The 27187-nt window shown below is 43.5% G+C and overlaps 1 protein-coding gene across 1 annotated transcript in view; it reads right to left on the minus strand.

The window, feature by feature from the left end:
* Positions 1-828: 828 nt before the first annotated feature.
* The window catches only part of GRK2 (G protein-coupled receptor kinase 2), a 50581-nt gene continuing 24222 nt past the window's right edge, over positions 829-27187 (minus strand). The window contains exons 6-21 of the mRNA XM_048484173.1: positions 26669-26730; positions 25876-25927; positions 25098-25189; positions 23302-23401; positions 22041-22119; positions 21729-21859; positions 20687-20781; positions 19751-19858; positions 19466-19532; positions 12567-12667; positions 8694-8760; positions 7419-7514; positions 5866-6028; positions 5060-5196; positions 4738-4851; positions 829-2793 (exon numbers count right to left, since the gene is read on the minus strand). Of these exons, the coding sequence (XP_048340130.1) occupies positions 2623-2793; positions 4738-4851; positions 5060-5196; positions 5866-6028; positions 7419-7514; positions 8694-8760; positions 12567-12667; positions 19466-19532; positions 19751-19858; positions 20687-20781; positions 21729-21859; positions 22041-22119; positions 23302-23401; positions 25098-25189; positions 25876-25927; positions 26669-26730 (1635 nt within the window). The 3' untranslated portion in view covers positions 829-2622. The remainder of the gene's footprint in view (positions 2794-4737; positions 4852-5059; positions 5197-5865; positions 6029-7418; positions 7515-8693; positions 8761-12566; positions 12668-19465; positions 19533-19750; positions 19859-20686; positions 20782-21728; positions 21860-22040; positions 22120-23301; positions 23402-25097; positions 25190-25875; positions 25928-26668; positions 26731-27187) is intronic.

Below are 27187 nucleotides of genomic sequence, written 5' to 3' on the forward strand. Positions count from 1 at the left end.
ATTACCACTCCAAATTGTGAAATAGGTAACTTCATTCCTTTAGTGAGCATACACAAAGGCCCTTGGTGCCTGTCAGAACCTCCCTTATTTATGCATTATATGTCTGAAGTTGGGCAGTACAAGTTCCCCCTCAGCAATTCCACTGCCTTAAGAGCAGAAAGTCTCCATGCACCAATACACAACTCTGAGAAGCAGAGGAATAACAGCATTAAAGGGTTTCCAAGTACTCTGATTTACTTTCAGACTGCAGAGATTACTTCCCTGTCATTCTGCCCACCCTTCTCAGGCCCCTCCCATTAGCAGTGTGGCTGTACTCGATAGTGGCCACAAAACCTCCTTTCTATCAGAAAAGTTGCCTGCAACATTGATGGTCATGCCAGTGGATGATAATGATACTTCCCAAGGCAGCATCTGCTACATAAAGATAACACCACAGCTGTATAGATTCTTCAAGACATGCTCCACAAACATGGAACTTGCTGCTTCCTACCCCCATGTTTATATTTTCCATTTCCACCAACCTGGCAGCCATGCAAATGCTTAGCATTATGTTCATGCCTGTGTCTACCTGGACATGGTTCATCCTAGCCTAGGTAGATCATTCTGTCCTGGGGAAATCATGAAAAAAGGACCAAAAAGTTCAAAGTTCAGATAGTATGTATGAGAGAGACCTTTGCCCAAGCCCATGGATAACTGTTGTCTGTCAGAGTAGACAATACTAGGCAGGGTGAATTGGTTCAGACAAGGCATTCATCCAAAAGCCCAAATCTATGTCAGTGACCTTTTTCTTTACACTCTAAGGGCCACAGAAGAGCCTTTAGGTCCTAGTCTTGTGGGTTTTGAATTTTTTATTATAAAAACAGTCTTTTTAACCCACTCATTAAAATCACATTCAAAAATCGGCAAAAAAAATCCATAATAATAACCCAGAGAGACAAACCAGAGATCAATATTTACAGACACTGCAAGGAACGGGGCTTCATTCCACCTTTCTCCTTCTGGGGCTAATCACCCTGGAAGGAAAACGGGAGTCAGGTGGAAGAACAGGCAGAGTTCATCATTGGGGTGGGGGCATGCAGCAGAGGCAATCGCATGCACTTGGGCCGTGAGACCAGGGGAGGGGACCTGATCTCCTACCAAAAGCCATCCACCCATACCACACCCCCTCTGTGTTTCACAAGTGGAAGAGGAGGGGCACAGGCTTAATTCAACCTGACATTTCTCCCCAGCCTGTGAGAGAAATCATAACACTGCTGTGAGGGAGGGACAGTATTAATACAGGGGAAGAGCAGACCCAGTTTTTCAAACCCAGCCTGGCCTCTTGGCACGGAGATATTTACAGAGTCCTTCAGACACTCGGAGTTGGCACAGGGCCTCAGTTAGGCTGAGCTTCCAGCTACTGCCCCTCCACTCTAGCCCCACTCCTGAAAGGCCCCAAGCACAGGACAGGCAGTTCTGAATCTCTTTTGGCATGAACTCTGCTGCCCCTCCTTCTTTCCACAGCAAAGCAGAATACATTTGGCAGTAGAGACAGCAGAGCAGGAGACGGTTCCCATCCTATTCCAAGGAGAAGACTCAGAAGCAATAGCACAGTCTGGGGCACTCAAGTGATAGGAAACTTGGCCCGGTATGGCCTGGGGCAACAAGGAATAGGATTTTGCAGGTACTCCATTGGCCCACCTGGATGAGATAAAAACCATTGTGAAATTTGGCACAATTGATAAAAATATTTGTCCAGGCCTGGAATAGTGTAAGCAGAGGAATCATGAGTAAGGCTGTAGCAACAACAGCCTCAGGAATGGGCTCAGGAACACAGGGAGGGAAAAGAATGGGGTAAACCTTCATCTGTTAGCAAGTTCTTCTAGGTAGTAGCTTCAAGACAGCTTTACCACCCTCCTAGGGTAGAAACCCAGCCAATCCTGAAAGACTTGGTTATGGCACAATGGCTGATGAATTAATACTCTGAGCAAGGGGCAACAGCAGAGAAAAGCGTGCTCTCTTGAGCTTTCTCTGCCAGAACCAGGACACCCTTGATTCAGCATCAGCTGTGCAATTCTTGTCAGAGTTTGGATCTGGACAGTAAAGGGGATGGTATTCAGATTGTCATTTAGATTTCTTTCCATCCCTACTAGTAGAAGGAGACTCAATTCAGAGGATGTCCTGCCCCTCCCCCCATCACCCCATGGGGAGCAAAACCTAAACTAGCAGTCTCTCTGATGCTCCTCTAATGTGCACTAGCACATGTGTGGCACCACAGGGAGGAGGCAGGGAGTGTTCAAGGTACACAAAGCACTCCAGAACATTCTCTCCCGTTGGTCCCATTTAAATGCAAGGTGTTAAATCCCAGCCTTCCTTAGTGAGAGGTGTGTTGTCTTATTCTATCTTTCCAACTGGGCTCCTTCCCCTTGAAATGGGCATAAATCCCCATGTGCTTTGGGGAGGACAAGAGACATGGAAAAGCTTGTCCCAAATTTGTTGATGCCCCCACCCCCTCACTACAATACCCCAGAGGGCTGGGGTGAACATCACAACAATCAGCAAAAAGAGAGACAGGAGAGAGGATGGGGACGGTGGACAAACCCAGCCAAATAAATTAAGGATGGGAGGGAAAGTTGAGGAAGGTCAGAGGCCGTTGGTGCTGCTGCTGCTGCGCTGGATCAGCGGGACCTTGCTCAGCTCCACCACCGGAGAGCGTGGCTTGTGTTTCATCTTGGGCACCCTCTGCAGCAGCTGCTGGGCTTCCTGGTAGGCATCACGCAGCTCCTTCTTCCATTGCACCAGCTCAGGGTCACTCTGCAAGGAAAGGCAAGGAAGGGAATGCAGAGAAGGTGCACATCACGTCAACAGCACAAACCATGCTGGGGGCATGGGAAGGTGTTCCAGGCTCATCAGCATATTGTTACACCAAAACAACCCAGCAGTGTACAAGTGATGGGAGACCTTGCCTCCTTCCTGTGGCACTCTGAACCACAACCTTGGGTTTTAAAAAGTGTATTCTAATTTCTAAACGGCCAATTGGCACCAATACTGTTTTCCTTACAAATTATGGATATGGAATGGCAGGCCTGGACCCTCAGTCAAGCTCCTGTGCATCTTCCAATCCCAAGAAGTCTCTTCTGATTCAGTTTACATGCTTTCTCTGTATCAAATGGGATGCTGCAAAGGAGGTTGCAAAGGTTTGATTCCCCTGTATTAATGACTAGTCTTAGTGGCAAACAAGAAGAAGAGTTGGATTTATATCCCCCCTTTCTCTCCTGCAGGAGACTCAAAGGAGCTTACAAACTCCTTTCCCTTCCCCCCCTCACAACAAACACCCTATAAGGTAGGTGGGGCTGAGAGAGCTCAGAAGAACTGTGATTTGCCCAAGGTGACCCAGCTGGCGTATGTTGGAGTGTACAGGCTGATCTGAATTCCCCAGATAAGCCTCCACAGTTCAAGTGGCAGAGCAGGGAATCAAACCCGGTTTCTCCAGATTAGAGTACACCTGCTCTTAACCACTATGCCACTGCTGCTCCTATAGTTCTACCAAGGGTCTACTATAGTTCTTATAAGCACTTCCAGGGCTCACTTGCCTAGGCTCATGCATGGCAGTCAGATCTAAACTTTGTGATCAAGAGAGGCCTCAGCCAAAGCTTCTACTTGCACTGGAGCAGAGGGGGGTTAAAAGCCCTGTGGCTGTACTGGGTTCATGTAGGAGGTGGAACAGAACTGTGGGAAGCCAATGTTTGCTGGCCTCAGCCTTTCCTTGTTCAAAATACAAATTGCAAAGTACAAATTGCTCTTAAGAAATAGTTACCAACCAGGCCTATAGAGCTTGCCTAGAGTTCATGTCCCTAAATGCTTAAGGGAAGATAAGCTAACGAGACAGAGGTCTTTAAAAGTCTTCACTGTGATGATGTTTTCTCAGATTGGGCTAACAGATTTCCTTTTCGCTACCTCAGCCTGTCACCAGGACTAGATGGTCTTCAAGACAAACAGTCTTCTTCATTACTGTCCTGTCAGTCCTTTCAGCTCATGTCTCTAGATTCAATACTTTCCTGCTCCTAATTTCTACAGTCCACCAACAGTATTTCTGTATGAGAATCTACCAACATCTATATGAAGCTACAGAACATCAAGTCAAATCACTGGTCCATGTAATTGAGAAATGCCTCTTGGGGTTGGTGCGGCTCCTTCCGCAACCTCTGCTTGCTGACAGCTTTTAAACTGAGAGGTCGTAGAATGAATGCGAATATGCTGCACAACATGGGGACTTTAAAACATCATTTGTAAATGTCTTGAGCACTCTGATCCCAACCAAATATTTTAACCACATGCTTAACAGTCTTACTGAAATCAACAAGTCACTCAAGGTCTTGAACTTCAGCTGCACTTCCGTCCTTGGTTTATAGTGACACCTGAAAATGAGCAGCTGAAAGCCAAAATCTCAAAGGCCAGAGAGAGTTCAGACAGGATTTTCAGTGACTAGCAGAAACCTGTTATTGTACCCACACAGCTCCTTGCCTCTCAATATGCACAGATTATTCTGACTACAGAGCAAAACACTGCTCTGTTAAAAAAAAATCCTTTGGCAAAGCAATTTATCCTTTTGAGGCAAACACAGTGACCTTATTAACTGAGCAAATTGCTTTTCCAATGGATTAATGAAGACCTAGTCCCTTTGCCTGCAGGAGCTCTATGGCACTTTGTACTCCTTCAGACAAGGCTTGGCTTTTTCAGACTAAGGGAAAAACTCACATCACACTGCAGGACAAACTGTTTGCCTCCCCGGATCTTCAGCAGGACACACTTTCTATCCTTTATCTGTGTCTCCTCCACTGACTGGATCTCTTCCATGGTGAGTAAAGATTGCTGTTGTAGGATGGAAGAAATAGTGAATGAAAGAGAATGAATTTCCAGCTTTAAGTTTAAACATGCATGCAGCATTCTTTACCCATCCTCCAGATACTCTAGCTGAGAGGAAACATGCCTAACGGTGTACATTTAGGGCAAGTCTTCTCCTCGCCTTCAACAGGCCCATTCCCTCTCTTCTCACAGTAAAGTAGAATTCTTCTCTTACCGGGGACTCTCCTTCTCCACGCCACTCCAATCGATTTGGGAAGAGGTAGAAGTATCTCCTCTGCCACTGGGTAAGGAAAGGATTCCCCAGTTTTGACATGTAGCCATGCATGATGCAGTCTTTGCCTAGGGCATAATCTGTATAGGACAGTAGAAGTACAGAGTGTCATGGACAGTGTATAGCAAACCAAGAAAGCAGGGGGGCTCTTGGAAGCAGGGCAGGTGACCAGAGGCGTAGCTGGGCCATACTGCGCCCGGTGCGCACTCTGCGTCCACACCCCACCCCGGCGTCCTGCCCCGCCCACACACACTTACCTTAGTTTAGCCTGAAAGTGGAGGCTGGAAAAAGCAGCCTGTTCACTTGAGGCTGAAAACAGGCTGGTGGGAATTACACTTCCCAGGAGACCTTGCAGCTTGCAAGGTCTCATGGGAAGTGTAGTTCCCATCAGGCTGTTTTCAGCCTCAAGTGAACAGGCTGCTTTTCCAGCCTCCACTTTCAGGCTGAACTAAGGTAAGTGTGGGAGGGTGGGGCAGGGGGGTGCCGCAGGCGGGGGACGATTCCCCCCCAGTACGCACCCAGTAATTGTGCACCCCCCTGGTAGCTCTGCCTCTGCAGGTGACAATAGGTAGCTAAGCCAATCACAGCATCTCCCCATAGTGGATGAACAAGAAACTACTTTTGCACAATATTCCCAGTAGCAAATGCCCTGTAAATATTGTGGGTGGAGAAGATACTCCTAGCAGGCAGCACAGCTATCCTGAATCAATGTACCAATGGCAGTCCAGTCTCTCAGTCATGTGATTTACCTTCCTCATGGCCCAGCTGCTTGTTCTTTGCTCTTTTGCGGGCCTCCAGCTTGTCAGTCTCTGCATTGACTGTGTCAAAAACGGTTTCTGTCACCTCTTGTTGCCAGCGCTCCGAAATAGTGAGGGGGAAGTTACGATAGAGCTCCTGGTCACTATCCAGTAGCTGAGAAGACAGGCATGTTAGGTTACTATGGAGTTTCGGGGAAAACCCCACCACTTCCCTTCTCTGTTTTCAATACACCATTATCAAGCCATCTGCACCAGCTCTGTTCCTCTTTTTTTCTGATTCCATCTCTCACCCAGCATATACAGGATGTACTCCAAAGCCCAACCCTTATGGTTTTTCACAACTAGTTCTCACAGCTTCCCCCCACGACCAGTTCAGGCACAACTGCAATCTCCTTTTGCTCACTCCTCAAGTTCTTCTTGGCTAGCCCCTAAATCTTTCATACAAAATTCAGCTAATACAAATACTATCATTTTCAGAGGCAGAGTCTCTTGAATTACAGCTGGCCAATGGGATGGCTATTGCTACTATGTCTTGATTTTGATTTTTTTTTAAGGCACCTGGTAAGCCAGAGTTAAAGTGCTGGCCTAGTGGGACTTTGGGTCTGAACTAGCATCGTAGTTCCCAGGCACATAACATAGACAGCTTCTAGAACTGAATATTGCTTACTAAAACCTGACATCTTGAGTCTACAACAGGGAACAGACAGTGATAAGCCAAGTTTCTGGCTTACATGTGGAAGGTCCTAGCAGGAGGCAGAAGATTTAACTGATGCACCAATCATACAGTTTTAGCTAACTCCTAAATCCTTGTTTAATACATATTTTACATGAAACTCACTACCAAGAAATGTGATGCTGGCTGCTAGCTCTATGTTTTGTATTTTTGTTTTCTGGTGTCAAGTCATAGCTTGAAAACCTGTAGGCCTTTCAAGGAAAGAGATGTTTGGAGATGGTTCACCAATGTTAGCCTTCACATTATAATTCTGATATTCCTAAGAGGTCTCCCATCCAAATACTAGCCAGGCTAAGTTCTAATAAACAATTAAACAAATTAATGAAAGAATAGGTCTATTAGTTGCTGTTAACCATAACTGAACCACTGTGTTCAGGGATAGTTATTGCCAAGTAGCATTTACTAGAAGCAAATAAGGAAGAATGGCTATTTATCACGTAAGATAGATCATCATGTCCTCCTTGTATGCTCAACAGGGATATCTGGCTGATTAGCAGTAAGAAGCAAAAGGCAAGATTAAATGGATCTTTGCTTGACCCAGCAAACCAGTTTCTATGGTCTAGACAGACCATTATGTACAGTATCAATCTTGCTCTGCCCTAAATCCAAAATATTAAGTACCAGTTGCCTCATTAGAATTGCTGACCCTGCCCAAGATATTCATAATCCAACCTGCTCCAAGTTCCTGTTTTGGAAGGAAAACACAATACCCATTTTAAAACCACCATGCACACTCAGAGTAGTGAGCAGTGGCTTCCTGTCAGGTGTGCTGTAATCCCAGGAAAAGAGATTGGGTTCATTCCCTCTGTACCTTGATTCCTTTTGTGTCCTCTTCATCAAAGGAACCAATGTCAAAAGCATCAGCTGCATTCACTTCTCCACGTGGTGGGATTAAGGGTGGTGGGTACTATTAAGATAAATGATTGGAAATAAGATCATTAGAAATAAGATAATTCATTCTTGAATATAAGAAACTTAAGATACACCATTGGAGGAAAATTTACTGCAGTTCAGAACATCAAAACAGAGTTGTCCCTCCTTTCCTTTCCCCTCCAATTTCCTCCTTCAAAATGCACAAGTAAAATATTCGTTTTAAAAAATTTACGGATCAAAGTAATAAAATATGAAAAAAGGAAAACAACCCGTCCATAAATATGCTTTAGATATTAGTAAAAGGATAAACATAGATACTAATAGTAAATAGTAACACCATCAAGGTTAATAAAAAGTTAAAACATAAGACATGCAATAACCATTTGAGAACATGCACAGAATACGTAGTTCAGTGAAGACTGAAACTTTAAATGCCTAAGATATTATCAAATACATACACAAAAAGAAGAGAAAAAAGGTTTAGTTCTACTGTCACTGAATCACTAATAACTCTTCAATAACATCTATCTCAGGGCAAAGGAGCTGCATCCAAAAAGACGTCTCACTCCTGGGCAACCCCCCACCCCTCCAATGCATAAGGTGTACACAGAACTTGATTAATCTGAGAAATAGTATGTCACTTCTTTAAAATACATTCATTTCCTTCCTGTTTCTTTAATAGGAAATTGCTAGATATGAAAATGTTAAAAGAGGTGGTTTAGGGGCAGCCATCTTCTCTTGGATTATATGCTTTTTAACATTATTCTCTAACCAATCCTTAAACTTGTTTAATCCAAATAATTTCCAGCTTTGAAAGGAACCATACTTTTAATTAGAATGGAACTGTTATCCTTCTGAAAAATTTCCTTGCTTTGAGCCACAGTAATATGTTCTATTTAGTACTTCGAATAACGTTGTTTGGTAGTGGCTGAAGTCAATCTGTGACTCACTATAAGCAATTAGTATAAAAATCTATATAATAATGTATAATAACTGTTCCATTAATGCAAAATTTAAAATCTACTCAAACATTCAGGACTGTCAAATCTCCATCTCTTCTGCTACTTGCTTTAAACTTTAATTTTTGTTGTTGTTTTTTTTGCCATATAAAACTGTTAAAACATTGTTGCTGTTTTTCCACTTACCTGTATATTTGCATATTTTGCAATAAAAGTGTCCCTATTCTCTGTGCAACATAGGGATTCACACTCACCTTCTGGAGAAAAACCATCTGCCAATCAAGACCCTGGAAGAAAGGGTTCTCTTTCACCTCAGTTGCTCTGCAATAAACAAACAAACCCCAGTAACAGATAATGTCCTTTTCCGCACGTACAGCCTACTACAGATTTTCCTTGGTTAAACCCTGCCTCTTGAAAACATTTTCTGTGAAATCATTCCACACATCTCCCCCACCTTTTTTTGGGGTTTTTTTACCCTTGTCTTTTAACTTGCATTTATTCCACACACAACTGCTGAAACCATATTATTCCTGATGGTGATGGGAAACCCTCCCCCCTTTTTGTTCTTTTGCACAGACTCGATAGTGTTACTGTGCAATTATATTCTGAAGCGGCAACTCAAAAGTGTTTCAGCCTCCATATCTACTTTTGAGAACGACCAACCTAAAATGGAAGCCAAAACAACTTCTGAAGGAGGCACCCCTACCTGAAGGAACATAAAAACGTAGCCTACTTCCCCACACAAAGAACCAGATTTTTAGCTAAACTTATTCTGCGGTAATACACAATGATTATTGCAGCAGTCCCTGATTATGTGCAGTGACTACTTCTAGTACTCTTTTCAATCCCCTACAGCTTCAAAATTGCTTTCTGTCCTAATGGTACATCGGATAGTTTGATATGAAATTGATAAAGCTGATTCAATTGACCTTGCCAGTTTGTATATCTGCCTCAATGTTACACCATTAGTTCAAGATGATACAGAATTTTTTAAAAAAGATTTTGAAAACAGGAGGAGAGGAAGGATAAAATGGCTGAAGGGGAGGTTGGCCAGGTGTTTGCACACAATGGAAGCTAACTCCCCCTCACCCACTACTGGAGCAGGTGCCATTACCTGAAGGAAAAGGAACATTTAGTCCCACCACCACCACACAAAGAACCACATTTTTTCAGCCAAATTAGAGCTGCATTAACACATATTTCTTACTGTGGTAGTCCTTAACTGCCAACACAGTGTATTTTTACCTTAATGTTAGATCACTAATTTGAGACTAAATGGACAAAGCTGATACAATGACCTAGATTGTGTCTATGCCCTAATGTTACACCATAGCCCACCTCCAATCTACGAAAATTAACCCTGCTTGTTTGTGCCTAAATATTTCATTGCAAGGCATGTATGAAACTGACAAAGCTGATTCAACCGACTCTTGCTTGTGTGTGTGTCTCTGAATGTTACATTGCTAGTTCTATGTGACAAAGAGAAACATTTTAATAATTCCTTTGGAAAATGAAGGATAAAGGGGAGGAGAAAATGGTTGAAGGGGAGGTTGGGCAAGTATAGGGGTATGTGGATAAGTGCCAGGTGTTTGATGGGAGGATCATATGCTGAAGAGAAGCTGGTTCAGAAACGGATCAAAAAAAAGTTGTGGTTAAAGTGCTTGGGAAAATAGTGGAGGAAAAATGAGAAAATAATGTTTCTAGAACCAAATGGAAGAAAAAACATGTGGAATTCAAAGAAAAAAACATAGCATTTAGTGACAACATTAGTAGTAAACAACTTGTGCAGAGAAGGCCAGTAAGAAGCCCTCCTTTCAACACATAGTTATCTAGGGAACAACAATTTGCAGGTAACTGCTCCATCATGAACAGTAAACACAACTAGAATTCTGCCTTTGCATTTTTCTAACTGTTGTGCAATTACATTTTTTAAAAAGTTCAAAATACATGCTTGAAGTAATCACTGGTAAACATACTGACCTCTGACTTAGTGTGCCATGCCTTGTTTGAGCTGGAAGACATGCTGCTTTATTTTGTTGCAGGAAAAAGATCACTGTAACTCCCTAAAGGCAGAGTCACTGCTGTGCAATGATCTCACAATTGTGCAGAAAAAGAGCAGAATGTGTGGTACTGGTACAGAGAAATTTAGTTCATTACAAAAAAACACAAAGCAAGTGGCTGGTCCTTATGACTTTCAAGGTATACTTGAAAGTTGTAGTTAATGGGAGGTAGTATCTCAGCAGTAGAGAAGTGACTGAATAAGATTTCCAATGCTACGATGATGTTGCAAGTGAATAGCTCCGTGTTCCTTCCCATTGGCTACCAAAACCAAAGTAAATGATGCAGAAAGTTTACAAAGCTCTGCAGAACAGATAATGTAAATCAAGTGAAAATGATGAAAAATCTGCTCGATTTGCATAATTTATTTGGGGCACAGACACCAGCTTTTCTTAGCATAGAACTTTGTTTGCAAGTGCATGGAACTATGTCAATGCAGAATTACTGCAGCACGACTGAAAAGCTAAGTGCCTCAGCATAGTATGAACTTGTTTAAGCAACAGGCTCCTCCATCAGTAGCATCATGTTCCTACTATGCCAGTCAGCTAGTGTAGGAATCTGGGAGACCCAGGTTCAGACCCTCTATTTTGCCATGAATGCTTGCTGGGTGACCTTGGGCAACTCACTCGGAGCCCATCTCTCAGGACTGTTGTGAGGATAATAGAGGGAGAGGAGAATTATGTAAGCCATTTTGCCCCCACCCCCACAGAGAAAGGCAGGGCACAAATGAAGGAAATAAGATTCACCATGTTCTGAATTCTATTGATTTATCTCAGAGTGTAGCCTACTGGGGAGCAGGACTATTGACCCTTATTTTATGGAAGAGAGAATGACTACCTTAGCAGTAATAGAGGAACCTAGCCAGGAACTGCCATTCTCATTAGAAGGGATACTGAGTGTTTCAGAGAATAATGTAATAATGACTGATAAATATGAATAGTTACTTTTTCATTTGAAGTTGTCCTGTGTGTGTTTTTTTAACAACATTCTGAATTTTCTAATTTTCATTCTAATTTTCTAAGAATGAAACTGCAGAGGACAAATATACAGGGGGAGCTGGGTGAAGGAAACCAAAACATGAGAAAGATTTCACATCCCTAACAACAGGTAGTCCCCTCTGGCTTCTGCAAATGTATTTAAGTAAAGTAAAGGTAAAGTTTCCCCTTCAGTTGTGTTCGACCCTGGTGTACCACTGCAAGCAGTGATTTCATAGGAAAGCTGTTTTTGTGGGGTAGTTTGCCATTGCTTTCCCTAGCTATTCTTTACCCCCTAGCTATGTGCTAGGTCAGTGGTGGCGAACCTTTGGCACTCCAGATGTTATGGACTACAATTCCCATCAGCCCTTGCCAGCATGGCCAATTGGTACTAGGTACTCATTTACTGACCAAGGAATGGATGGATGGCTGAGTTGACCATGAGCCAGCTGCCAGGATATCTGACTCACAGGGGGCTCAAACTCCTGACCGTGTGAGTGGCAGTGCAAGCACTTCACCACTACGCCACGTGGCTCCTTAGTATTTTTTAGTATTTAAGTACTAAAAATCAAAAGTCAGTTTATTTTAATAAAGGAAACTGATAATTCTCTTTACTCCTTGTCCTATCTAAGGTTCTAAGTTGAGCAGACTATACATGGAGAAAACTAAGCCCAGCTTACAGGAAGCATGCATTGCTGAGGAATACATACACACCTTTTGGTCTCTCACTACAGCCCTGCTCCAAGGTCATTTAAGCTGTGCTATCAGATTGTACTTCAACTCTGAAGCAGAGGAATAGTGAGAAACGCAATACTTAGCAGCAGAACTCTGGAGGACATTTTTGAGAAGTTGCTTCCGTACATAAAAGGAGCAGAATCTGTACAGATCCCATTAGTGCAAAATATCACCAAAAATTCTAGATCAGATACATATTAAAGCTGTCTTTGTTGTGGTAACTACAGTTATCTTCCCAGATCTTTTTTTAAGGTGGCCATAGCAGCCCAAATCCAAACCCAACTTACAGTCAGTCACTCTTTTTGTAAAAAACTTGGATAACCACACAACTCCAGCACTCCTACAACCCAGCCAACTCACCCATGGCCCATACAACCCAGGCGACGATTGACATCTCTCTGAAGTAGCCCCTCCAACAGTGAGCGTAGCTCAGGTGAAAAGGTGTCTGGCAGCTCCACAGCCTGTCGGAACAAGCAGAAGAAGGTCAGAAGAAGAGAACTGGGAAGAGGTAGGGAGGGGAGAAGAGACACCGCCTGAAAACCAATGCATGATATTCTAGAAAACTAGAGAGATCTGCCAGGATGCTGCAGGGAGAAGTCCTTGAGCAAGGAACATTGTTCCAACAATTCTGCCTCCTGGGTATAAGCTGTGCAGAGCAACTGGGGCCATTTATTCATTCAGGCTGCCAGAAGGGACAGGGATCCCTGTTCCCTAAGGTCAAGGAGATTCTGATGGAAAGGCTACAGAATACTTGTGTATGATAGTCATGCAAGAACTATCTCTGGAGGAGGAGGAGAAGGAAAAGGAAGAAGGTGAGAGGCACAGGATTAAAAGCATACTCAATCATTATCAGAAGGGGGAAAGTGTTAATTGCTATCAGCCTCATCTAACAAGCACACACTTTATGTGGAGAAGCCAGGCAACACCCCTGATTTCCAACAGATGGCACGGAAGCATGGTTACATTTCCTCCGTAACTTGCTTCAGACAGTGGCAGCAGTTTGTTACAAACATCCAAAGGTGCCCTCTACACCTATCCCCTTCTCTCCCTCCCACTTTCCTCAGCTTCATCATGATGTCTCTAAAAGTCTGTCAAACAGGTAGGCACTTGATGTATCGCCACCTGAGCCTATCATGGTGATGGGAATTGTATCACTCTTCCCTTTTGTTGCCAAAATTATCCAGCTGTATTGAGTGCAAGGAAAAGACTGTGGGAGGGAACTAACACCATCATGAAATCTAGCGCAATATAGGAGCATTACTGATTAGCCTGGAAGAAAAATGAAAGCCACGACTTTCTAGAAGCCTTCAAAAACCACCCAAGGGACATAAACTAATAAAGGGTTTTTTTCTGAGATAAGAAGATATTTTTCTCTGTCTCCTAATGTTAGTATTTAGGCTCACCAAATGAGAGTGATTGGTAATAGGCTGGCACAGGCAAAAGGAAGTAAATTTTATATACAGCAGAGTTAATTTATAAAAAAAATATAAAACCTGACAGAAGGTACACCAGTGGCAAGCTTTTTAAAAAGTATTAGACAGATCCATTAAGTATAGTCCATGACAGCTAAGAAACTATACAACATTGCTGATAACTGACACAATAATATATAACATTTCTCCAGCCCAAACACTGGTTGTTGCTAGTCCTTCATGAGGAAGTGGCACAGATCAGATCTCATAATAAGTAATAAACATACACAGGATAAGCCTATGTGATTGTTTTAGCACACTGACATAAATCTGCATATGTTTTTACTTTTGAATTACTGGCAACTGTTCACTTCCATCGTTTCCCGTTCTAAAAAAGCACCTCTAAGTAGCCCATAAAAATCTTTGCCTGCCATTCCTTTCACATACTGGTTATTTTGCCATTCCACTTTTCCCTGCAACATACCTTTACTCAGAGATGTGTTTTTCTTTTTTTTTAAAGGGTCATATTTGGCAGACTGCTGGACAGATATAGATTCCTGGGAATGTAGGACTTGCCCAAGGACTGTTAGCTCATTCGGGGCTGAACAGGAATTTGAACCTAAGATTCCCATGTCTAAGTTAAATCTCTGTCCTATATGTTATATTTAAGACTATTTCCCACTTTCACAGCTATTTAACACTGTGGCATTTCCCCCTCCCTCACCTGGGCCCTTTGGGTGGTGTATCCTTTCCTCCTCCCTAACCTGGGGGTTGGTCTCCCCAGACGATGACCTTCCCAAATGGCCCAAGGGCCAACAAACCACCGCACCTACAAAGCACTGGGTATACGGGGCAGCCCTCGCCCATGCCACCCTCCTCCTAGTAGGTCTCCTTGCCTCTCTTCCCCTGTCTGGCTTGAGAGTTCACACCCTCCCCCTCTCTCTCTCCCTTGTTGCTTCACAGGGAGAGGAGTTTCCAGGGCTTTGTCTCTCCCCTGTGGCCTCACAGGGAGAGGTGTTTACAGCTTGTGTGAACGACTCCCACCCTGTTACTGGGATCAGCTTGAACCAGGGTCTAGGTTCTCAAAGGGGGTCTGGGCTTCAGGGTCCTCTTCCCTCCTTCCCACTTCCCACCACTGAGCTGTCCCTTTCCCTTGTCTCTTCACACCATACCAGGTCACACACTGCTGCGGCAGCTCCAGACTCACCCTTTCCCACTTCCTTATATACCTTCTGCCATCTCGTTCCGCTTCCTCGTCCCAGCTGCTTCTACAGCCCATCTTCTACAGCCGCCTCAGCTGTGGGCGGGTGGGCAGGCCCTGCCTGGTCTGAGCTGCTTCTTCAGCCCATCTTCTACAGCTGCCTCAGCTGTGGGCTTGCTGGGCCTGAGCCTCCTCTCTTCCCTGCCTTCCCCTTTGAACAAGGCTTCTGAAGCCTCTAAGGCCTTCACCCTCCCTGAAAGAGGCTCCTCTGTAGCCTTCCCATCTCCCGCAGTGCCAGCTGGTGCAGGACTAAGTGGGGTAAGTCCGGGCGCTGCAGCCAAGCCCGGACAAACACATACTGGTTTCAAAGCAATAAGCTGTCATAGAGCCCTGGACTAGGGACAGATTGGATTTTGTCATGTTACCCATGGTGAGGGGTGAGGGGTGGGGGGAAAGGAGCTGGTCTTTGTACACCTAGAAATGGTTTGGTCATGGAGGCAAGAAGACAATTTCTAACAGAATTTCAGGAATCACACTGATCAGGTCACTACTTGAGGAGAACATACAGATCTTAACTCCAAGGTAGCTGCTAGTAGGAGAGACAGAAGCTGGGATGGGACAAATTTCTGACATAATTTTCTGCAGCCCTATTCAATTTAGCCAAGTCCTCATTCCATTTTCTCAAGCCGCATCCAATTCCAGGAGTAATGCCACATACAAACAGGATAGTTTTATGTGGCCTCAATATGTGATGCCAATTTATCTAATTCATTTTTTTATCCCACCCTTCCTCTGAGGCACTCAGTGCAACACACATGGGTCTTCTCCAGTTTTCTCCTCAAAGGAACCCTGTGATTAGGCTGAGTGTGCGCAATTCTCAGCATGCTTTCGGATACTGTGGGGATTTAAAGCTGAATTTTCCAAAATCTAACCTACCGTATTAACTGCTACCTACTACTGGCTGTTCAATTCAACACTGTCATGATCTTCATTAGGATCACAGAAATGACAGCACTGCTTTGACAGTGAAAACTAGGCCCAGTCTGAACAGGTAAACTAGCAGAGGTTGGCAAGATTCTACAGATTCTCTGTTGAAAAACTCTTCAACATACATTGAATGTACAGGAACACAAGGACAGATGCAGAGAATCGCAGCACAGCAACATCCTTATTAGCTCAGCTCAGTGGTTCATCTATTTATTCTGTCTCCCACAGTGACTAGTTACCCCATGAAATGTACAACTGAGAGCCTTCTGCTCCCTGTAACTTTCATCCTTTAGCAGGTTATGGAATGGGAACTAGTTTATTAAAATGTTTATAGCCCATCTTTTCCCATGACTCAAGGCAATTTACAAACTCAAAATTTAAAAATACAACAAAACCTTCCAATGACCACTATCTTACAATGCCTGTAAACCATATTCCATTTAAATACTGGCAAATAAAATAGCCTTGTAGAGCCTCTGAAATACCCCTGGAGTTGGTATCGCCCTTATGTTCAACAATGCAAACTTGTGAACAGGAACTAGTGATCCAATCATACAAGGGATATGAGCTCTTCCTTTCTATCTGTTCCCAAAGCTGTCTCTTACAACCCTGGACAATTTGATTCCTTAAGTCACAGGACTTAGGTGGAGTAATAGTCCAAGAGTAATATGGGGTGCAGTAAGGAAAAGGGCAAAATCTGCATCTCCCCAATCTTCTTTCAGCACAGTTCTAATAACAGAGGAGGCTCTCCCCTCTCCTCACTGCATCGTAATAACCTGCATGGCTATTACTTCATGACCCCAGGAATCAAGGTTGCTAGAGTTCGAAGGGATTTTCTGAGGTAAAGGATTGCTGTGAGCGAGAGGAAAGTGGGCAAGATCTATAACCATTAGTGCACTCCACTGCTGGATCATGAATCCCAACCTATTCTGCATTCACCCAACACTTTCAAATTCTATCAATCTACAGAAGTACATAATGTTTACACGTTAGAATTCATGACTACAAAGGAAATACGGAAACCTTTTAACCAAAAGCAAAATCACAGTTGAGGATACTTCTACCTCTCACCTACTCAGTCTCTCTTAATTTTTTTTGCAGCAGTAGCAAAGAGGAGCAAGAAAAAATAGACTCCCAGCAATTTCCTCTCTGTTATTGCAAGAATGACTCAGTTATCACAGGTTGAGCAGGTAGACAGGTGACAGTACTGACAAAGAGATTAAATCAGACTTTCAAGTTGCTGCTAGCCCCTGTTAGAATCTTCAGTCTGCAAAACATGAAGCTTCTGTCTTTTTATGTCTGTTGTGTGAACTGGACCAGATAGAAAATATTAAAGATATAAGTAAGGTATGTCAGACTAAAAGAATTTATGAATGACTTTCATCAATAAGCCATGAAGAGAAACTATAGTTGTATTATAGAGCAGGGAAAACAAATGGATAGAAATCATCACATGCCAAACAACAGATTCCAGCTAAATCCTCTGGAGGGCTTATCTGTCATGAGAGTCCTGGGCGTCTTGGCAATGCTTGTACAGCTTGTCCTGCCAACAACTCAGCACTAAGTTGAATTGCTTCTGCTTACTGTCTACAAACTCTCTGGGGAAGGAAAGTCCTTTTCTACCCTTTATACATTATGAAAAATGGAGGATTCTCTATTCTGATTCTTAAGGCAGTGTCTTAACTTCACTATACCCTTTTCCACCAAAAGATCTAAGCTCAATTGTTAATTAGTCCACCACTATTTCCTGGATCTTCTTTGCAGTGGAATGGTCCTGGTGCCCGCCTAATTCTGCTTTCCCCCACCCTTTCGAATGATTATGAACATTCATTGATGGCGGCATGTTTTTTAAGTGCCGCCTTCATCAAAACCATCATTCTGTGAAATATTGAACATTTTACTTTAATAAGAGAGAATTTATATTGCCTTGAATTTTCAATTTTCTGCCATGTTCAGGAGCTTCTGTTTCCTCTGCATGCAGCTCACCATATGGCCATTTCACTCTACAAAGTTAATTAATAAAGTCTGTTTATCCTGGTGATTCTGCACACGTGATAAACAAACTTTATTAATCAGCTTTTCAGAGTGAAATGGCCACCATGTGAGCTGCACGCAAAGCCCTGGAGACAGTCTTAAAATGGCTGCGGCAGCATGGAAGCTCCTAAACTTGGCAGAAAATGGCAGGCGCTACTACAGAACAAGGCAAGTTTTGCCAGTAGTCATTCAAGGCAATATAAATGATCTCTTATCAAAGTAAAATGTTCAACAGTGCACAGAATGATGGTTTTGAAGCGGGCTGCTCTTAAAAACCTTTTTTTAAAAAATGCTAATAGAGAATTGGGACTATTTTCAGCAGTGGAAAGATGCAGCTCCTGGGGCACTACATCAACTGCACTGGCTGCCGATCGAGTTCCGGATTGTGTTTAAAGTGTTAGTTTTGACCTTTAAATCCGTTCACGGCCTTGGATCTGCATACCTGAGGGACCACCTCTCCCCCTATTGCCCCATTAGGCCCCTCCGCTACTTGGAGGAGGACCTACTAGTGATCTCTGCCCCCAAAATGATCAGGCTGGCCCCTACGAGGGCCAGGGCTTTTTCAGCCCTAGCCCCTACCTAGTGGAACAAGCTCTCTAAAGAGATCAGGGCCCTGCAGGACTTGCAGAGTTTTTGCAGGGCCTGTAAGACGGACCTATTCCACAAGGCATTTTGCCAGCCTGGTATAATATATCTACCTTTCCATCTGGCCTCCCGTGGGCACAGGGGGTGGGGGAGGAGAGTGCAGCTAGACGCCATCTGCATTTTTATGGGTTCTTGTATTATTATACATACCGATGTATCAAATTATGGTTTTACGTATGTTTTAAACTGTTGTTCACCGCCCTGAGCCCTTAGGGGGAGGGCAGTAAATAATAATAATAATAATAATAATAATAATAATAATAATAATAATAATAATAATAATAATAATAATAATAATAATAATAATAATAATAATAGTTGTTGTTGTTCTTGTTGTTATTATTATTTAGATCTTTTGGTGAAAAAGGCTGTAGAGGGAAACTCTTATGTCTCCTAATACATGCATTCATACCCTATGCTTTTCAACTAACCTGATAGTAAAGGGCACAGAAACAGGGACAGCCCAAATAATGTAGAAGAAGAATTTGGATTTATACCCTGTTTTTCTTTCTTGTAAGAAGTCTCAAAGCGGCTTATAAACTCCTTTCCCTTCCTCTCTCCACAACAGACACCTTGTGAAGTGAGTGGGCTGAGAGAGTTCTGAGAGAACTGTGATTAGTCACCCAGCAGACTTCATGTGGAAGAGTGGGGAATTAAACCCAATTCTCCAGATTGGAGACCATTCCTTTTAATCACTACACCATGCTGGCTCTAGAACGATATTGATTCAGTTGAAGAGAATATAATGTCAAAATGCTTCTGAGGTGTGGGGGTTGGAGAGGGAATGAGGAATGACTATTTAAAAAAGATATCTGTCAGTCATTAATAAATGTTAAATAAGCATAAAAACATTTGTGAACAAAAGCGGGGGGGGGGGGGGAATCCAAGGTTTGAGAGACCCAACGAAGTAGGAATGGCCAAGTTCCACATTAGGTATATTTAGGATCAAAACTTGAGCCTAATATATAAAGAATACTTACCATCGTAAGCGTCATGCGGTCAATTTCATGTTTGTCTTTAGTCTTGTGCTGCCGAAAAGGACTGTGCCTGAGATAAGAAAAAAGTGTCAAAGCTTCCTGCAGCATCTCCCTAGCTTACAACCTGTTCTTCTCTTGTTGCTCTAACATCCTTGTTTCAGAAATGTCAACCCTTTCATCATGCCATCCCATATTCTATTTAACTGTCAGTCACACCTCTCCATCACTATCATCTGTTCCCCTTTCTCCATCTCTTGCTCTTCACCCTCTCCCATGCTATCCACTTACCCCCTCAGTAGTTTGAAGAGCATGCAGCCTAGAGAGAACCAGTCAGCACTGCTATCATAGGCCACGCCTTTCTGAAGAACCTCTGGTGCCATGTACCCATGTGTGCCCCTGTAGATGCACAGTAAACAAAGCATCAGAGAAAGCATGTTCAATAGTGCACAGTAGAGCTAGATGCTGTCAGCATGAAGTGCAACACACAAAAAATCATTCTTTTAAATCCACAGGAGTGTGACAAACACCCCCCCGCCACATTAACATAGAAGGGATTTGCACTAGAGAATTTGGAAGCACGTGTGGCTTTTATCTAGAACTAGAATATAATTCATTCTTACAATTTATTTAACAGAAGAACTTACAGAAGCTCTCTCCCAATGAAGTCTTAATGGGAGTGGCATCAATTGAAAACTGAAGGGGGAGCTACTCTCTGCAGTTCCACTGTCTCCCAATTGGGTGGTCACCACTGCAAATGTTCATTTGTTGTTGGGGAAAGCCCTGTATGTAGACTTCAGTTCCATTCATAGTAGGATTCTGGCATCACAGTGGCTTGGCCAGCCATACTTCCATAAGGGCTAGGTATGGAACATTCAACACATTCAGACCTGAAACTTGATCTGCAACACACTCTGATTATGTGCCATATAGTTGACATAGTCTGGGCCTCCACACATCAGAGCACAGAGGGTTGCATGCAAACATGCTGAAGGGACATGGGACAGGCTGAAGCGATCTCATTCCCAGCCTTATATAGAAACAACCACTGACAACATGCTAGAGAATCTAGTGAACTTCTAGCTCCCACATTACAGGTGAAGTGCAGAATCTACCTATAGCCATTAAGCTCCATCGCTCTACGATGGGGAGCACTGATAGGCTTGGGTGGGGTGGTGAATATCAGATGCACTAGCTGAAAGAATGGACTTCTTTCTGGATACTCACACACTGGCATGAGGTTTCTTCTTGGAGAAATCACAGGCAAGACCCAGGTCTGAGATACGGACATGGCCAAACTCATCCAGCAAGATATTGGCTGGCTACAAAGACAGGAGAAGGAGAGGGTGGGGGGTGGGGTGGAGTGGGGGGACAATGAACAAAAGTTATAGGGAAAGCAGGAACTGGTGCGATGCAGCGGTTAAAGTGTTCGATTAGGATCTGGGACAACTGGGTTTTTATCCCCACTCTGCCCTACAAGATCCCTGGATGAACTTAGGCCCATCACATTCTCTCATCCCAATCTTCCTCACACAGCTATTGTGAGGATAGGCCAGAGGAGGGGAGAACAATATGATTGGCCACTTTGGGTCCCAGTTGTGGGGAAAGGTGACATTGAGATAGATAGGACAGGATGAGCAGATAGGAGGGACAAGGTAGACAGGATAAGATAGATAAAATAGATAAGTTGGGGTTTTTTTGCTGTCAAGACACAACTGACTTATGGTGACCCCAAAGGGTTTTCAAGGCACAGTGGGAAAGAAGAGGACTCACCACTGCAGCCTGCTCCAAGCCTTCTCTATTGTAATATTTTGCTTGGCAGCAAAACAGTTTGGCCTTTTGCAGGCAGGCTAGGTTTTCTGGCAAACAAGGCAGATAATCCCTTTATCATCCGTATTTTGTATGGACAAAATAAGAATAGATTCTGGTTCTTCACTAAGATAGTGTCCGTCTGGTTCTTCAAACCTCAAGCTTCTGTTTTCTAAAGAAGCAGATTACATAATCTGTCTCCTACATAAGGTTGTTGCTGCCCCAAGTGAGTCACAGAAGATAGCATAACTTCTAAGAAGGGCATCCCAGATGTATATGGAGCCATTCACACTTAACTCAGAGAAGCCCATAAATATATGGGTTGGATGTGGGTAAAAAGGTGGCATTGGGGACCCTTATGCAGAAGGCAGCTATGGTTACCTCTATGGAAAGGAAAGCCTGGGATGGTGGGGGTGGAGTACAATGTAGCTGGTGGGGCAGGGAGGTCGCATATGCTCACCTTGAGGTCACGATACACCACAAAGCGGTTGTGCATGTGTTCTAGCCCTAGAATGATCTCTGCTGCATAGAAACGCATCTCAGTCTCGGAGAAAACCCCGTGCTGTGACAGGTGGTAATGCAGATCGCCCCCTGCAAAAAACAGAGTTGAACGTCCTGTGAGGTATACGCCCTGGTCAGTCTCACAGGCAAGAAACAAACAGGCAGGGTCCTTCGGCAGCCGGAGGATCCTTTGGAGAGGTACACAAGGAGGTGGAGGAGGAGGAGAAAGAAATGAAGAAAGGGCTCCTACAGGCAGGGTTCTGGCTCTCACCATTCATGAGGTCCAGGATGAAGCTGAGCTTGTCAGGTGTTTGGAAGGCATATGACATGCACACGATGAAGGGACAATCCTGGCAGAGACATGAGGGACAAAGTCACAACAGAAAAAGGCAAAATAATAACAATTAAAAATCACTAAGTATGCAAGTACACTTATGTGAATAGTTCTCCTGCTTAGTGTTACACACATCTGTGCTCACATCCTCATGGCTCTCGCATTCCTGCTTCCCTGCTGCCCATTCTGCACTCTGAGACAGGCTCTTGCATTCTCCTTCAAACATATATGCCTGCAACTGGCAATCCGGTGGGACTAGCTTCTCCTACAGACCACTCTGCCTGTTGCCTCACCGACTACTTGGCCAAGGTTTTAACGGCTGTTGATATGACTTTTAAGAATTCCAGCTCTGTTTTTAATTATTATTATTATTATTATTTATTAAATTTAATAAACCTCCCACCCCTGAAGGACTCTGGGTGGTGTACAACAAAACAACAACGAGAAACAATAGTGCACAATAAAGGATTAATAAATAATTAATTGTTTTAAGGAGGTGTTTGTTTTTGCCGTGTGATCTTAATGGCTTCAAAACGTGAAGGTGGCCATTCTGAAGGCAGCAAGGCAGCATACACATTTTGAAAATAAAATCTGAAAAATGAATACTGTTGATCCATCCATCCATCCATCACTCTTGGCCCACACTTTCTGTTGGTGGCTTTCTGCCAACTGCTACCCAGCTCACATACCACCTTTCTGCTTCCTGGTATCCTGGACACATGTATACATGTGCTTCCTGAACACCTGCACTGGGCTTCCAGACTCCCTCTATCATCTGGCACTCAAAGGCACCTCCCACCCCTCCCCCTCTTTCCTCTGTGCAATCCATTTCTGTCTCATGCTCTCCTTCTGCTACAGCACACATTGCCTTGCCTCTCTTCCCTTTTCACGTGCATGATACACACTGCACTGCCTACACAAATCCCAGCCCTGCTGCTAGCTTACTGCAGGCATCACACTCCCAGCCACATGCTTTGCAGCACCTCCTGTAAATGTTATACCCTTCTGATAATGACCAGCATGCTCATCAGAACACCTGCTGTGTCTATACTGCCACATCATAGCCTGGATTGAAAGCATACTGCATACCCTCAAGCACTCTCCTTACTCACAGCCCTCTCTCTGCTCCCCAGCCAAAAGATACTCCACTGGGAAGATTTAGGGTTTGCGTACTATACTACTAGGATAGTAAACTCACCCCAGTGCTGACAAGCGACAGCATGATACGCTCATTCAAGGCCAGTGTCTCCCCCTGTTTCATCTTAATTCTTTTCTTATCCAGACACTTCATAGCATACCTGCCAGGAACAAGAAGAGCAAACAAACCTGCTGTTATTTTCTTTCCAGTCCCTACAGAATAATCCTTGCTGATATCCCCCTACACCCCTCCCCCCAGGAACCACACAAAGATATCCTTTGGCGTGGTGCTTGTGGAACGTATTCTGCCAACACGCTGTCAGAATTTTAAGCCAGAACAAATCAAACACATCAAGGGTTGTTTTTTTTTGTGGGGGGGGGGGGGGGGGAAAGGAAATGTTCCTTGGATGCCTCCCCACACAGTTCCACATCAGATCAAAACAATAATGGCACAGTTTGCCAATGAATAGATTAAACCAGCCTCCCTCTTATCTCATAAATTTCCCTTCCAATTAACACCGAGCATATTAAAGGAAGAACAAACTGCCCGAGTTTCATATTGCACTTTACTGGCCCTGGCAGAGCAGCAGCTGGAAGGGATGGGCGTGGGGGAACCAAATTACTACACTGCCACCCACACAGGAGGAACTGTAGAGTGGTTTAAAAGAAAATGGGGGTTCTCTCAAATGGCACAGGTGTCTTTACCACAAAAAAGGGCCCCAGGATGCTCTAGGAGCTGAGATACTGGAAGATACCTATTCTATCTTGTAGGTTCAAACCACATTTACATGTTGCTTTGCATGCAGTTCTGTTATTATCTCTTTCATAACCTGTCCTGCTCTCTTTCCTACACCTCAGTAAAGTCCTTTTTGGTTTTTTACAAAAAGAAAAAACAATTTGGCTAAGGGTGGGGAAATTGGAGTTAATTCTGTGATGACAGACAGTTCAATCCTACACTGAGTGCCATGGACTTAGAAGGAGTAACTCTGCATAGGACTATACTGTGTTTCTACAAAGGCAGAGACTGTTGTCTGAGCACTCTGTACATGGCTTGGAGGACTCTGGATTCAGTGAATGCACTACTATGAATTCCCAGGAATCAGGAGCAAGCTGGGAAAAGACTTTTGCAGCTTGAACCAGCTGGGACAAGATGCTATGTAAGCTTCCATTCAAGAAGTACCAAAATTGGCTGCAGAGCTGGGGGGAGGGAATACAGTGGTACATCGTAATTTTCCACTGCTATCATAGCCACTGCAAACCTCTGGGGGATATTATCATTTCTACATGACTTTTCAGTGTACAATTATCTCAATTTATCTTCTCCACAATTCTGGGGTTGTAAAGCTGAGAAACAACGAAACCAAATGCTCTCTCAGACCTCTACCCAACAAAGAGCTAAAAAGAAAAAGATGTTCTCTTAGATGCAACCACGTTTATTCTCTCCTTCTGGTATGCACCAAATGAGCATGCTAGCAGGAACACACTCCTGTTAGCAAAGCCAGATCAATTCAGATCATCTCAGCCAAAATTAAGGGAGGGCAATTTCAACAAGTCCCCTCCTATTATTGATATTCTGACTGCTTTCATGCCAGCTATCTATGGAAAGAACTGTGTGGCAGGAGGAGCTCTGAGCTCCCTCACCTTAACACTGTCTTGAGCCATCGCTCTGAATAAGACAGCAGAATCACCACTGTGATTAGGGAGGAAGGGCAACTGTAGTTTGAATTCACATTCTCAAACTCAGTTACAAGCTGCCTTGAAAATCCAAATGACAAAAACTAAATATTTAAATTATTAACCTAAGTTTTGCTGTCATGAAAATTCTCACAGCACCCTCAAAGCAATGCCAAACATTACATTTTGCCTGTGTCCGCTTTCCGGCAGCCATAGACCTCGCCAAAGCCACCACGCCCGATGATACGGTGGACGCTGAAGTCATTCATGGTCAGCTGGGTCCGTGGGATAGGGTGGGACAAAAAAATGGAGGGGAGGAAGACAGGAAAGGAGAGGAAGGGAAGAATATCAACATTGTATGAGCACTATATTGCACCTGTAACATCTCAGAAGCAACACACATGATATTCTCATCCTTTTACAGATCTCAATGCCTAACAGATCTCAATGGCTTTCCACACATTCCCCCTTCACACTAGTCCCCCATCACAGCTGCTTGGGAGAATACTTCTGTCTGATTTCAGATCTTGACTCAAGATCATCTTATGTCATACCTGAGCTGAAAAGATTTCTTTTAGGTACTGAGCACAGGACTGGGTTCACTTAATCTCTCAGACCTATACAGATCCTTCTGAGTCATCATTTCAATTACTGTGCAATCCTAAAAACACATTCCTGGAAGTAAGCCTCATTGAACAGATCTGAGTAGGATTTGAGTAGGCCTGTTTTATTCTTCAACTTTAAAACAATAGAATTCTACCTCCCTATGGCTACAAAGACTGTACAGGTTCCGATGCCAGGGCTGCTTTTCCCCTGCGTGGCCAGTGCTTTGTGGATTCTATAATATTCTGGCATCCAACAACAGTGTGCCCAGAGGCAGGTCCATGCTGTATGTCTTTTGACAGCTCTTGCCTTATCACTGCAACTCTTAGGAATGCCCTCCCACCCTTGGGGCACTCACATGGATGTTCAGCTCTACATTCTTCCACTGGCAGAACCGTGTGAACTTGTCACTAGACAGAAAGGTAAAAGGAAAACACAAGTGAAATAAACACTCATTGACAACTATTCCAATTCACACACCGTTCCTGTAAAAGAAATCCCCCACTTTATTAGATATCTCAAGTCCAGTAGAGACTCAACATATATTCGTGAATAGAATGTTGTGTACAGAAGGGGGAATATACAGAGTGACCTCATAAACATGTGCTATTCTCCCATCAGCTGTACCTGCTCACCCCCACCCATTAGGAACTAAAAGCAACTTGGGGGAGGAAGGATTTATATGGAATAAATGGCACCAGGAGGAAAAAGTTAACTACCCAAGTGCTCTGACCACAATCAAGTTCAATGTGTGGTGTTTTTTTTAATCCTGGGAAATCCTGATCAACAATCTCCAATGTTACACCTAGTTCAGCCCAAGTCTCACTGAGTTCAACAGGATTTGATAATTACAGCACTCTGTAATAAATCCCATTGCATTCAATGGTGCTTACTGCTAAGTAATTTTGCAGTTTTAAAAGTAATGTCCCATCTTTCCCCTTTCAGAGAAGTCTCCTGTTCCCAGTTACTCCATAATGAAGTGAAATTTACTCTTATACCAGATTCATCTTTCCTTTTTTTCCCAGTTAGTTCCACAGATAAACCCACTAAGAATTATTTAGACTTTTCTCCCAATGGATATCCTTTGCCAAGGATTTTTCCATGAAGTCACAGACACACACCACATAAAGTCCACGCTCCTTGACACTTACCTCTCAAAATATTTCTGGAAAATATCCCCACGCAGACATTGACAGATCTCTTCAATGTATGGCTGTCAGAGAAGTGAACAGGCAAGATTATTACGACAAATCTATTCCATTCATCTTTCCACCCACTGGTTCTGTTGTCTACCAGCATGACATCTGCAGCCCTGAGGATGCTTACAGCAAAATCCCTGGCACACCTGACTGTCACCAGCTGAAGTGAGATTTGGCCCATAACATCCATATCTCAGACCTACCTAATGGTTTGTCCCGCACATGCCAGTCTCGTTGACTTTGGGTCAAATGAGATTCTGGACTGGATGTGCACGATAACTCAGACCAAATCCACATTTGCGCCATCAAGGTCAGAAATCTTGAAATGAGACCGTAAATAATTTTTCCCACATGGTAATAGTTAGAAATCTGGTACAAGCACATTTAGAACAGCTTTTCTGTTTGTTTACTCATGCGTGCACAAGGGACAAAAGGGCCTTTACAGCAGCATGTGTGAATTCAGTCTCAATC

The sequence above is a fragment of the Sphaerodactylus townsendi genome, linkage group LG02 (genome assembly GCF_021028975.2).
Source record: "Sphaerodactylus townsendi isolate TG3544 linkage group LG02, MPM_Stown_v2.3, whole genome shotgun sequence".
NCBI lineage: Eukaryota > Metazoa > Chordata > Lepidosauria > Squamata > Sphaerodactylidae > Sphaerodactylus > Sphaerodactylus townsendi.